The following is a 14,020-nucleotide window of genomic DNA, read 5'->3' as shown; positions in this document are numbered from 1 at the left end:
CAATGTTAGAAATATTATATAATCTCAGCTTCATATATATGTATGATATGAACATTTAGTTGTATAAAAACACATTAAACATAAAATAATTATATAAATATGGATTGCTTTGATGAGGCTGGTTTCAGATCAAATATTCTAAATAAAAGTAAGATAAGAAAAACTAGAGCGAATTCATATTGAGGAATATAGTGAAGAAGGGATCATAATCTCATTATTTATAGATGATATAGTACGTACATTTTAATAGTCTTTTTGTAGAATTCCGAGAAGTTTACATGGGCACCACCACATTAAGTAAATTTATACATTTTAATAAAGAGAATTGCTAAGGGGCACCTGGTGCCCAACACCACAAGTAGGTAATATACTGTTATTGGTGCAATCCAATATCGGATCCCACTTATTTAAATTTAATAAGAGTTATGGTGTATCGCTAACTAATCATGAGTCGACACCTCATGTGATGTTGGGCACCTTAAGGTGCCAAATAGCAATACTCTTTAATAAATAATGTATTTATTTGTTCACTTTTAATGGAAAAAAAAATCATTTGTGACTAAAGTGAAACATTTGCGATTATAAAAACATAATTATACATATGCCATTGTTGAAAAGTCTATAATTAGATGCATTAGGTACAAAAATCACAATTTATTGTGTAACTAAATATATTTTTAGTGAAAACAAATTTTAAATTATATTATGAATAATTAATTAGCTAGTGACAATTATTGACTATATATTACTTTATAGTCATAAATAATTTTTTAACGTGATTAAAAATAAAAAATATTTGTGACTAAAAAATAATTACTAAAGAATAACTTTTGAAGTAGTGGTTGGAGAATATTTACGTACATAAGTAATTAATTTTATTAGCTATGAAAATGAAAAGAAAAACATACAATATTTTAGGAAGACTCGACCAAAATTTAATACCTACTTTCTCGATGAACTCTCTTTTTGAAAAATCCAATTTTTATATTATTATCAACTATATTTATCAAATCATGATGAGCCTTACGAAATTCAAAACTTTTGCTAAAAAATATATATTTATGGTCCGATATATATACATATATATATATAGTCGTCCACAAACTGGAAAAGCAAGAATTAAAAATGATCATATTCGTTGAAAAGCTTGTGGAATTTTCGTTCGACAATAACAACCTGGTTTAATTAATAAACGCCATGACCATACTCAATTGGTGCGCTTTGCTTTTAAATCAAGATAAGCTCTACAAGAACAAAGACTTAATAACGACTTAAACCATAAAACGATTGAAAATAAACCCCTTAATTTGCCTTGTAGAGTCTAGTGAATGATTTAGAATTGGAATAGGAGTCAATTTGAGTCAATGCTTATTGATTGGCATAGCCAACAAGCACGATATATTAATTGTTACAGTAGTTGAGATTCTAGTAGATATGCATTAATTCTTTAATTACAATTTATATCACTTTCACCAAGGAGAATTTAAAGTGGGGTCAGAGACTTTTCAAGAATTTCATTACAAAACTTTTTATTTGATGAGGAAGATTAAGAGAAAAAATGCATAATTTTCGTAGTAGTAAATTTTGATTAAATTGATAGGAAATTAAAATGAAAATGTATGTTCTAAGAGAGTTGTAGTGAGTGGAATTTATGACAATAAAACCTTTATTAGTCTCCACCAATAGTGGATAACACACAAAAGATATAAGGTTAATTTTTGCATATCTTATATTGACCAAAGTAAACGGTCATTCACGCGCAAATGCTGAAAGTGAGAAATTTTGAATAACATTTGCTAATTCAATATAAATAAATATATGGAAGACTTCTCAATGGTTATTACCTATAAATGAATTCTAATAATTATGATGATGTGACAACATAGTGACTTGGTATAGCAAGTCACCAACATGTAAATATTTTTTTTCTACATTAATTTTCAATTTAGTTTTTTTTTGTTATAATTAATGTTGTTTCCAACCAATTAGAGACACTAATAATATTTAAAAATTGACATGTATTTGAAAAATGAAAAGTCTACAATATTAAATTGTCATAATAAATACACATTTTTCTTCAACTAATCTTTCTAAAAATTTGAAAAAATCATAATTTATTTTTAAAAATATTAGTTAACAACTATAAATATAGATTATTAATCTTAATCTAATAATTAATATTAAAATAATTATTTATGGATAGTAATCATTAAAACTACAATCATGTATATATAGTCTATACTTAATTAGTAATTTAATATGTCATACCCTACAACGACATATTAATTATGGGGCTCTAAATAACCATAAATTTCAGTAATTTATTGTTTTTTTAAGGCATGCATGTACGAACGTTAAAACGTTTTCTATATATTTTTAATTTAAGTTATTGCCATATATTTATACTACCTACAAACAAAAAGTTAATGGGATATAATTTTGTTAAATTCTTCAATAAGTCATGTATCAACTACTACGTTGATATGGCTTCTTTGGGTCATTTTTCTCATACTTTCAAATTTCAGTTTTACTTTTGTATTAATTCTTACATTGATATGATATTGATAGAACCACCATGGAAAACTATAAACCAATAATATCAAGCTCTAATAAATTTTAGATTATTAATCAAAGTTCTTTAATTAAATAGTCATATTTATAAATCTCGTGATTACTCCACTATAAATATAAGATTGAACTTTTGATAATTATAGACATATATTTACAGAGTACTTTATTAAAGAATAAAGTGTCTATTGATATAATTATTACATACAACGTTAATATTTTATTAATGGTTCATAATTAAAAGGGAATAAAATTATCATTTTACCATTTTAGCTATATTTTGTTCTTAGAGTACCATTGACTTTACTAGTGAAGGTTGTGTCACAACAAGTTTGCGACGTGAGCGCTCATAACCTTTTGCAAATACGATTACACCGATCCTCTCAGTGGCATTCTTCTACAAATTTGTGATAGCATTCCCCAGGACAGTCAACTGCTCAGAATGTTCATCACCACGAAGGAACAAACTGACAGCGTTATTATCCGCTGGAGATCCAACTCATTCCTCAAGCCATTCCACCCTTTCTCTCAATTCTGCCATTGTCACCATTGTTGCTAGTTTCCCAACACGAAACTGCACTCTGATACCAGTTGCCACAGGGTCACTCTACACTATGTATTTTTTTTCCTGTGATGGCCTAAGTTCCCCAACTTAGTCAGCCAACCCAACACTAATACGCACACAAACAATACTCGGATCACAAACTCACACACTCTCGTGTATCAAGTAAATAAACATGCGCGAACACAAGTAAAGGCACACACCACAATTACGGGAGCCCTCTCCCAACTTTGTATATTACTCACAAATTACAAAGAACACAAGTGTACATGCGCTGGACATCACATCCCGATGTCTCAGGCGCCTAAGCCATATAAATAATATGCCAACAGTGGCAATGGTTGACAACCCCAACCACCTAGGTGTGAGCTGGACCAACCAGCATGCAACAAGTCCACCAGGCAAGCCACTTGCCCCACAACTGGACACCTGTCGCCCAGCTAAGCTCCTGGGACATCTACTGTTGGAATCTCCTCCAAGGGTCGCGACGTTCCACTTGAATCGTCCTCAGATCTTCCCTAATAACCATCATGTAACTGCCCAATTACACCTGTTCGTAGGGACACCATCATCAGTCAACTCGGGGACGCCCAGGAGCACGCCACCCGTCAGACGTGCGCGCACGCACCACCCCACTTGGCACCATATGGCGTCAATAACCCAACACTTGATTTCCCACCTTTTCCGAAGCTTAGCAACACCTAAATATGGCCTAGACACCGTCCCTAGGCCATGGCCGAAGACCCTCCCTGGGGGCACCAAGGTCACCCCCTATATAGAGGATTCTGAAGATTTAGCCCTCTGGCAGGAACTTATATGATTTTTTCTTTGGAGACATATTTCCATTTTTGGAAACATTCCCAAGCTCAAATCCTCAAGCCCTTTTAACCTCACATCCTAGACCCCTCTAGGATACTTTTCAACCATAAACCGCCCAAGGAATATTTTTTTGGCTCGGTCGTGTCCGTTCGACCCAAGCCCCGCGCCCATGCGCGTGCGTGTGCACCTTGACGCGCGCGCACATGCCTGTCTGCGGGCACCTATGCGCGCCTGGCCTGATGAGGGGGTAACAGTTAGTGATAACACAAGGTTAAGAATCGTATGGCAGCCAAGGCTCATGCAAAACTGATACGCTAGTACCATTTCCTATACTCCACTAAGCCCCTTTGCCGAATCAAAGCTTGAGACTCCCAGATACTACACCAGATGAAGCTCGGATTAGTGCCCAACGAAGCACTAAGTAATGTCCATCTAGTGAAATAACGTGCTTTGAAAACTCTTCCCACCAAGGAATTTTCTCTTTCCATCAACCTCCATCCTGTTTCCCAAACAAAGCAAGATTAAAATCATGCAAATTTCTAAATCCCATCCCACCACTGTGTTTATGGAAGCTCATTCTTTTCCAACTCATCCAACTGATTCCTCTCCTAGAATTTGTAGAAGAGCTCCACCAAAATTTGCTCAACATCCTTACACACCTCCAAAGAAAGGAGAGAAGCATTCATTGCATAAGAAGGAAGAGATTGAACAACAGCCATGAGTATCTCCTTCCCCGTCAATAGACAAGACTTCATAAATGGATTATCCTTTTAATGTTCACATTTCAAGTCATTAATCCCCGTCTTCCTTCATTTTTATTTTCTTATAATTTCTTTGAGTTAGTTGTATATAAATAAAAAAAATTACCTCTCTTGCTTGTTTTTCTTCTGTCGACTTACAATATTGTCGGATTGGGATGGCATTCATTTGAAAGATTAACATAGCTTATTAATTAATTTTCTTGTCTTTGTGTGTTTAGATATTATAATAGGGCTTTTTTAAATCTATTTTTCAATTTTTTTTATTATTATTATTACTTATTTGGGTTCTAAAATTTATTGAATAGAATGGTCGTGCCAGGTCTTTTCACGTCGATTCTAAACCAACGTAAACAAAAAGAAACACATCATATTGCTTGTTTTTTCACGTTAGTTGCTCAACTAAAATGGAAAGTTTTCAACGTTGAGTAGGATATTTAATGTGAATAACCAATATTTCTGTAGTAGTGCAAATTGTATATATCATTCTAGTATTTGCCAATATTGATTCCAAAGCACTCGAACATGGATAGTCATAGTACAAGAGGCATTGTACACACAAAATTCATTAAAGATAAACCATCATAAACTTAAAGTTCTAGATGATAGTTTAGGACAATTGCATATATGTTTAGCCAGGTAAATCATAAATAACTTACAGTTTCTTTTAAATATTGTTACTTTTCATAATGCTTAAGTAGTAAGCGATTTATTGCCTTGAATTCATTCTGAGAGAAGAATGTGGAATGTATTGTGTCACGAAAGACAGGATACACAAGATAGAAAAACAAAATGATTGGTAGAAGCTCAATACAAGAGGAGAAAATAGGTATCCTTAGTGATTCATTGGGTATTAAGGAGGCAAAGCAAAAGGATACCATCATGGCAGTGACTGAGACAAAAAGTAGAGAGAGTCCAGTTATAAAGGTGCATGGCAAGGTCCAAAGAAACTCATTTTTAGTGAAACGTGATATCATGATGGACAAGAAAAGCATTATAGCTATTGAAGAAAAGGACATGGCAACGGCATTTGAGATTAAAAGAATGATAGAGATAATGTCCCTTGGTGGAGGAAGTTGGCTTACAGAACTGACATTATGTTTATCTTTGTCTCCTTGATCTAGGATATCAAAAGCTGCTGGAAATGCCACTGTCACAATGATTGTCGCAACGATTAGGCATGTGTTGGAGTTTTTCTTCATCCATTTTTCAGCATCATTCATCATCTGCGCATGATCTTTATTGAAAATATCATCTGGTGTTTGATTTTCATCATTCTTTTTGTTCCTTAGTGAAGGTGCTACAATCTTCTCCACCTCCTATATATATCACATATATTGATGATCATGAACATTATTAGATAGTTGGAAGTATATATATAGATAAATTATAAAGAAATATACCTTATACCACAAGAGTTCATGTCGCATTTGCAATGCTGCTCCTATAATAGAATCAAGCTTACCTTGTTGTGGCTTTCTCGCAACAAGATGTAATATGTTGTTGGAATTGTTGTCTTCTTTAATTCGTATTACACTTTTCAACACACCAACTTCGTGTATTAGTCTAAAGATTTTGACATGACGGTTCAAAATTGCAATGTGAAATATGGTATTATTTTTATCATCCCTTTCCCAAATCAATTCAGGACACATGCTTATAAGTACTTCCAAGAGATCAAAATTTCCATTGTTCGCAGCTTCTATTACTAAGTTGAATGGATGTTTAATTATCTCTCGAATTTCATTGTATTGATAACAATACTTTTCCAAAACTTGCTTCCAGATTATTTTTGCCAATGTTAGTGCTGGCATTTCACTAGGTGATTGGCATGAAATTCTTGGCCAAACTCGACCTAGTAACATTAATGTGACATATTTAGTTATATATTCATTAAGATATACAAGAACAATACAAATAATATATATATGTATGTATGTATATGTGTATATAAATAGTAAACTGTAAACGTGATAGTGATAGCATGCCATGGTCTGATTTCTTGAACAATAATGCTGTTGATCAGTATTCACTATAACAAAATTGACATTTAATGACTCTCTACAATGAATTACACTAATAGTGTAAGTCATTAAAAGTATTCAGAGATATTTAAAGTCTAGAAGTGTAAGTTATTAAAAGTTTTTGTTGATGACTAACTAACGTCTCCCTTGAGAAGATGTGCCTAGCCTCTAACGTCTCCCATGGGAAGACATGCCACATTGGATGTCTCCCAAGGGGAGACGTTAGAGGCCTCCCCTACTATATTACTCAGCTTTTTTCTTCTGCTTCCTTGCTGAGAGCATATGAACGAAACAGAGAGTCGAAGAGGAGACATTTTCAGGGGATTCCTGGGATTATCTTTGATGATTTTGGCTAATTTTAGGCCATAAAATTCCATTTGAGGTATGTTTTTATCATTTATAAGTGTTGTATAATAGTTAGGATAATTTTTATGCTTATTTTCTCTAAATATTAAGGGATTGATATTGAGATTTTAGGGCTTATGATAATTGCGGTTTTGGTGATTTTTAGCTCATCAAAGTGGATTTAAAACATATTTGAGGTAGGATTTCAAGATTAAACAATGTATTATAGTTATAATGGTAGAAAAAATTATTTTTGTGCTTATTTTTTATAGTTTTTGTGGGTTTTATTAGAAATATTAGTTTAAAGTATGAAAAATAATTTTTATGTATATGTGAGATATTACATTGTTTAATTATAACATTATACCACATTATTTACTATTTAAAAATTTTTATTTACTATTTATTCTAAAATTTATATATTTTTTAATTAATTTTTAATGTTTGTTAAGTATATATATATATAAATAAATATGTTTTGCTAAAATGTATTTAATAACTTTATATAAAATAAGAAAAATAAAATAATTTTAATTTTACATACTAAATAGTAATTCAAGTTTATATGTTTATAATTTTTTTAATTTATTTTATTATTTAATTAGAAAATTATATATGTATTTGTAATATCTTTATTGACATTTAAGTAGGTTATTTATATATAGTTATGTTCTTTTTTATTGATTTACTAATTTTTCATTAATTAATTAATTTAAAATTTTAATTAATAGTATAGTGCACGCATTGTAAAAGTGAAGTAAATTTGCTAGCAAGGACTATTAATTGCATGAGGTACATACATTATCTTATTTATTGTTTTAGTATTATTAAAATTTTGTTAAAGGAATTTGAATATCTTAAATATTCATTCATAGTGAAGTAGGTTCTGAGATTAAAATTGTGTGTTGCAGTGATAACAGAAGATTGAGAACTGTGTGTTTTAGTGAAGTAGGTTCTGGAAAATTTGTTTGTATGCTGCAGAGCTATAAGGAAGAAATTTAATGTGTGTTGTTTGAATTGTTTGGCTTATTGTTCACAGACGGTTAGATCACTATTATAGGGGAAATGCTTTTCAATTTTGTCTAGAAATATGTATTATATTATTATATTTGTATTGTGTCGTGCTTATTTGATTAGATTTTATTAGATTGACAGATGATTATGTTACTAATATAAGGGAAATGCTGGCCAAATTTTCGTATGCTTATTTAGGATTTTTTGTTTAATTTTTCAAAGACATAGGAAATGATATGGATAGATCTGGACGTTATTTGAAGAAAGCGGTATGTATATATATAAATTTATAAAAAGTTTACGTTTTATTTATTATTAAAGTATTTATAATCAAATAATTATAATTAAATAATATATTGTACTTTATATTTTTTGTAGCTAAACACTATGCCATATACACCAACAGAGATTAATGAAATGCGACAACAGTGGGCGAACGATATGGTATCGATAATTCAAAGTCATCTTCCCAAAAAATAGGTTTTTACTGTTTACTTTTTCTATCTTACTATATGTCTACCCAGCTAGTGTAATATATTTGTTGATTTTGTATGTGTAACAACAAATATTACTTTTTTGTATTTTTAGCTAGCTAAAACATATTATATACACATTTCGTTTTATTAATAAAAGTTCACATTTTAAATTTGCATATAGTTTAGATTTTTTAATAAATATATTTAATTTCATCTCAAAATATATAATTAAATAATATGAAAATAACTATTTAATTAAATTTTTTTTTTAAAAATACAAAAACCAATGATAACTTCCAGATGAGACGTTGAATGTCTGCAAAGTCTCCCCCTGTGAGTCATACGTTGAATGTCTACAAAGTCTTTCCTGTGAGTCATCATAGGTACATACGATGACTCCTATGAGGAGACTTTGTAGGCATTCAACAGCTCCTCCTAGTCGTCATCGTAGGGTGTAAAACGTACACCCTATGATGACTACTGACTACCAGACGGAGATATTGAATGTCTACAAAGTCTCCCCACGGGAGTCATCGTAGGCCCACTTAAGATGGCTTCTTCAACAATGTCTCCCATAGGGGGAGACATTAGATATTAGATGTATACAATGTCTCTCCCATATAGTCATTAAATGCCTATTTTGTTGTAGTGATTATCAAGTTATTACTTATTAAATCAAACTTTGTTAATCTTTACAGAGAGATTAAATTTTTTTTTTATAATTTTTATCACTTCATCAAAATGTCACTACAAGTAGGTTTTGCGGAGCCCCAAAAACCTTAACTTGTAGTGTTTGTTAGTTGTGGACTATACTGGTTTTTTTGTTAATAAAACTTACGAAAATCCATTACATGTACATTATGATAAAATCAATCAATTTGTTTCACACAGTAAATTAATTTACATGTATTTTCATAAACATGTACTTAACAATACTAATAATAATAATAAATAAAAAATAAAAAACTTACTCCATATCGTTTTAGCTTGTGGACTGCTTGTAAAATCCAAAGGTCGTTTTCGAGACAAAACATGCAAAGCAGATTCTTCAGTTGTATCCCAACAGTGTGCGATATCAAGATGAGCATTATCTTCAATCATTTTTATGGCAAAGTCTGCAAAAATGAATAGAAATAGAATGACCTCATTGATTTATATAAAATTATAATACGTAATCAATAAAAATTACAAACGTACCGTACATGTCATTATGGATACAGTTGAAATATATCCCATATATTTCACCAACTTCTATATCAGCCTTACTAATGCTATCTTGAAACAATTGTGAAACTATTTGAGGTTGTCCAAACCAAGAAGCAATGTACAACGGAGACATATTTTGGCCACCACGAGTTTTGATGAAATAATCAGTTGGAACCAGATGTGTGAGAGTGAGAAATTTTTGGACAATTCGTTTAGACCCAGCTGCAACAGCTGAACAAAAGGCTGTGTTGCCATGTGCGTCTTGAACAGTCAAATCTATACGATCATTATCATCGATCAACATTTCCACAAACTCAGCTTGATTGGCTCCTGCTGCCACGTGAAGAGCAGTTTCCATGGAGCTCGTAATAGCAGAATTTATAATATCATTATTACCACTCTTCTGACGCTCTTGGTCAATGATTTTTCTACCCATTTTACAGTCTCCACTCAATGCTGCATGATAAAGAGAATTGCACGTCGACCATTTTTCTGATTTTCATGCCAATTAATACTCATGAGATAATATATATAATGATAAATATGGTCATTTAAAATATATATATATATATATAAATCTCTTTGAAAGAACTTGTTTGATCAGTTATAGGAAAATACTTAAATTATTAATTAAGTATTTTTTTAAATTGATATTTTAAAATAAATATTTTCAAGTAAAAAAATTCTTTTATTATTTAAAATAAACATATGGGATATTTGTGACTAAAGTTTCAAATTTTGTTTCTTTTTGTGGTAAAACGTTAGTTTTTCTTGCATTTTTGTATTAACCGTTAAGGTAATAATTACGTGTCAGCTAAAGGATAGTCCATAATAGTGGTACAAACTTGACGGTTGGTACCGAAATGCAAGAAAAAGTAACATTTTTTTACTTTCATCGCCAAAAAAAAATTTGTTGCTTACGTGTAAAAAAAGTAAAATTTTTGACACTTTGGCCGCAAATATCTCTAAAAATATTATATATAAATTAAAAAGAATAAAAATATTTTATATATATAAAAATATATCATTTTGGTCCCTATATATTTTTTTCCCGAAAACACGATTAGCCTCCACATGTTTTAAAAAATTGATCAAAATATAGTACCTGATTTTGTTAAAATATTTTCATTTATAAGATTAATTATTGGATCGTTGGAGATGAGATAAATTCACTGTAGTTGAGAAGCTGATTAAGAAGATGAGAATGAAAAATTATATTTGAAAATATTTTGACCAAAATTGGGTCTAGGATACGTACTATTTTGATCAATTTTGTAAAACACATTATCTGAATTGTCATTTAATAAAACACAATAGTCAATCGCACATTGAAGAAGAACACAATAGCCAAATTGATATTTTCTCTTAAAAAATATATTTTTATAAATATAATATGATATATATTATAAATTAAAATAATATAATCAAGATTTAATATATATTCAAACTAAATCTTAATTCTTTCTATAAAAAAGTCCTGCTTATGTGGAACTATATTTGAGTGATTGGACTAGACCAATCACTCACCACACCCAAACATTTGATTGGACAATTAGTCCAATCCAACGTGTCTTATCCAGTTGGGCAACACATGATCTCATGGACTAGAAGGAATGTGTGGAAACATAAAAGTCTGGTTCACTATATTCATTTGTGGTTGACAAGATATGCCACGTCGATAATGTGTGGTGAAAAAGTACGTGTATATCATTATTACTCTAAAAAGATTTGAGTAAAAAATATCATATGAATTATTTTATTAAAAAAAGATACGTGGACAAAACTATATAACATGATGGTTTCTAATATCGTACGTGGTTTCCAAGTGGGATCATTTTATATTTTCTAATACGTTATGATTACAAAATAATAATAATAATAATAATAAGAAGAAGAAGAAGACTACGGTGAGAGAAAAAATGATATACAAAAGAGAATAGCATAGCCTAACATCTCTTTGTTTAGAAAATATAATAGACATGCAACTTGAAAATAAATAAAAATAAAGTGAGAAAAAAATGTACGTCGAAACACATATTGATATATAATTGCCTCCTATAAACATTTCTTAAAAAATTCATGGACTCAAAAAACACATAATTTCGCAAACAACTGAAAATGATTCTTTAATTTCCCAGGTAGAATTGATCAGTGTTATAAACCATATTTCCTTTGCTGGCTGAGTTATCTTGATCAATTCAGTCCTCCTTTCAATTCATTTTTACTGGAATCAGATTATGATTATTCCTAAAAATATTTTGAATGAGATTTCTGCCATTTGAAGAGCTTTCCTTTGGACAGATCAGGCCTCTTCAACTAGACTAGGTCGTATAGCTTGGGATCTAGTGTGCAATCCTAAGAATTCAGGTGGTTTAGGATTCGAGGATACTAGTGATTGGAACATTGCAGCAATTGGAAAGTATATTTGGTCTATTGCTGAGAAGAAAGATAACCTTTGGGTCAAATGGGTCCATCATGTTTATATCAAACAAGTCGATTGGTGGGATTATATTGCCCCTGGTTCTAGTAGCTGGTATTGGAAGAAAATTGTGGAAGTTAAAGAGAAATTCAAAAAATTGATTTCAGTGCAGCAAGTTAAAAATGGGGAATATCAGATCAGGTATGGTTACAGCATTATACATACTGATCTTGACTTAGTTCATTGGACCAAAGTGGTATGGGGAAGATTGAATACACGTTTTATTTTATGGCTGGCTATTCATAATAGGCTGAATACCAAAGACAGGCTCAAAAAGCATAGGGTCATTGAGAATTCTGACTGCTTACTTTGTGGGCTATTTGAAGAGTCTTGTGATCACTTATTTTTCAATTGTTCATTTACCATCAGATGCTATCAACAGGTATTACTTTGGCTGAATTGGAAAACTGAATCAACTACGCTGTTGAAAGTGATTCGATGGATTGATCGTGCCAAAGTTAGTAAATTTAGAAAGCAGGTTTTATCGGCTGCTATTGCAGCTTTGGTTTACCAGCTTTGGAGGGTGAGGAATGAGGTTTTTTGGTTGGGGAAATTTACCCAGCCTGAGAGGATTGTACAGAATACAAAATTTAGTGTAAAAATTAGAATTACATAAATCATGCCAAAGAAACTTAGTCAAAGAAATTTAGATTGGTTTGGGAATTTGTAATGGGTCTGTTTGTTTGTTTAGTTCTCCCTTTGTTGTTCAGGCCGGTTTGAGGTCTTCCTTCTGTAATTGATTGATTTTGGTTGAAGTAATGAATCTTTCCTGATTTATCAAAAAAAGAAAAAAGCCTGTGCACCCATTTTTCGATAGTTCTCTTTTAACGTAACGAAGACAAAGTCATACATATATATATCAATACATATGAATGTATATATACTTTTTTTAATCATGCAAAATATATATAACAGAAAATTATGATTTAAGTACATGCCTTTTTCAAGTAGATGACAAGGAGGATGGTTAAATGTAGGTGGTGATTGTGGTGTGGAAGAGACAGAAACGTTTGTATAATAAGAAGCTGCGGTTCGAAAATGGTCCTCCATATATTCACCTTTCTACAACATAACGATACAAACACATATAAATATGAATAATATATATATATATATATACCTAAGATGTTAACATAATAATGATACAAACACATATAAATATGAATACCTAGCTAAGATATCGATGTTAAGATATTAATGGATAACTATATAGAAGTAAATTTGTGTGAGGATGTATATATATAGACAATGCAAAAATATATATATAGTGGTGAAGAAGCATATATATATATGTGTGTGTGTGTTACTCATTAAGATACATACAAAAATCCTTATTTGTGGGATTCGGAGAAATTTCTATATTCTTTTCTGCCTTTTACTTTTCTTTCTTCAAAACTTTAATTAGGTAATAGATAATGCTCATTCGTCCACATAAAGCAAAATCAAACAATTAATTATTATTACTTTATCCGGGTAAACACTTGGAAATTTCTCCCCACTAAGTTACCTTTAATACAAACTTATTATTTCTTTGGTGAAAGAGCGTTGACGCACAATTGGACCAAGTTAGACCAAAAAGTATTCTCCCAAAAAAACAAAAAACAGAAAAGGAAGTCTCGCAGCATTATATTATTATTTAGTAAAAGTTAGACAAACTTAATTGGGATTTTCCACAACTACAATGCCCCACACTATATAAATAAGTTAAGATGTACGTATATGCACTAAAGAAAAATCTTACAAAAAAATCTTAGTTTTAGTCACAATAA

At 30.9% G+C, this 14,020-nt stretch overlaps 1 protein-coding gene and 1 long non-coding RNA gene across 2 annotated transcripts; both read right to left on the bottom strand.

Annotated features, from left to right (window-relative positions):
* Window positions 1-5,199: 5,199 nt before the first annotated feature.
* On the bottom strand, window positions 5,200-10,260 carry LOC133824749 (uncharacterized). The gene is made up of 4 exons (XM_062257724.1): window positions 9,764-10,260; window positions 9,538-9,681; window positions 6,111-6,562; window positions 5,200-6,026 (listed from the first exon to the last, which is right to left on the bottom strand). Exons 1-4 carry the CDS (start codon window positions 10,206-10,208, stop codon window positions 5,385-5,387), a joined length of 1,683 nt encoding a protein of 560 aa, XP_062113708.1. The 5' UTR covers window positions 10,209-10,260; the 3' UTR covers window positions 5,200-5,384.
* Window positions 10,261-13,189: 2,929 nt separating this feature from the next.
* LOC133824748 (uncharacterized) lies at window positions 13,190-13,475 on the bottom strand. Its single transcript, XR_009888565.1, has 2 exons — window positions 13,420-13,475; window positions 13,190-13,313 (listed from the first exon to the last, which is right to left on the bottom strand). It is a non-coding gene; the product is annotated as an uncharacterized LOC133824748 (long non-coding RNA).
* Window positions 13,476-14,020: the final 545 nt, after the last annotated feature.

Source organism: Humulus lupulus, chromosome 3, assembly GCF_963169125.1.
Source record: "Humulus lupulus chromosome 3, drHumLupu1.1, whole genome shotgun sequence".
NCBI classification, from domain to species: Eukaryota; Viridiplantae; Streptophyta; class Magnoliopsida; order Rosales; family Cannabaceae; genus Humulus; species Humulus lupulus.
Note: the sequence above shows the minus strand (reverse complement) of the source record. Positions and strands in the feature narration are given on the sequence as shown.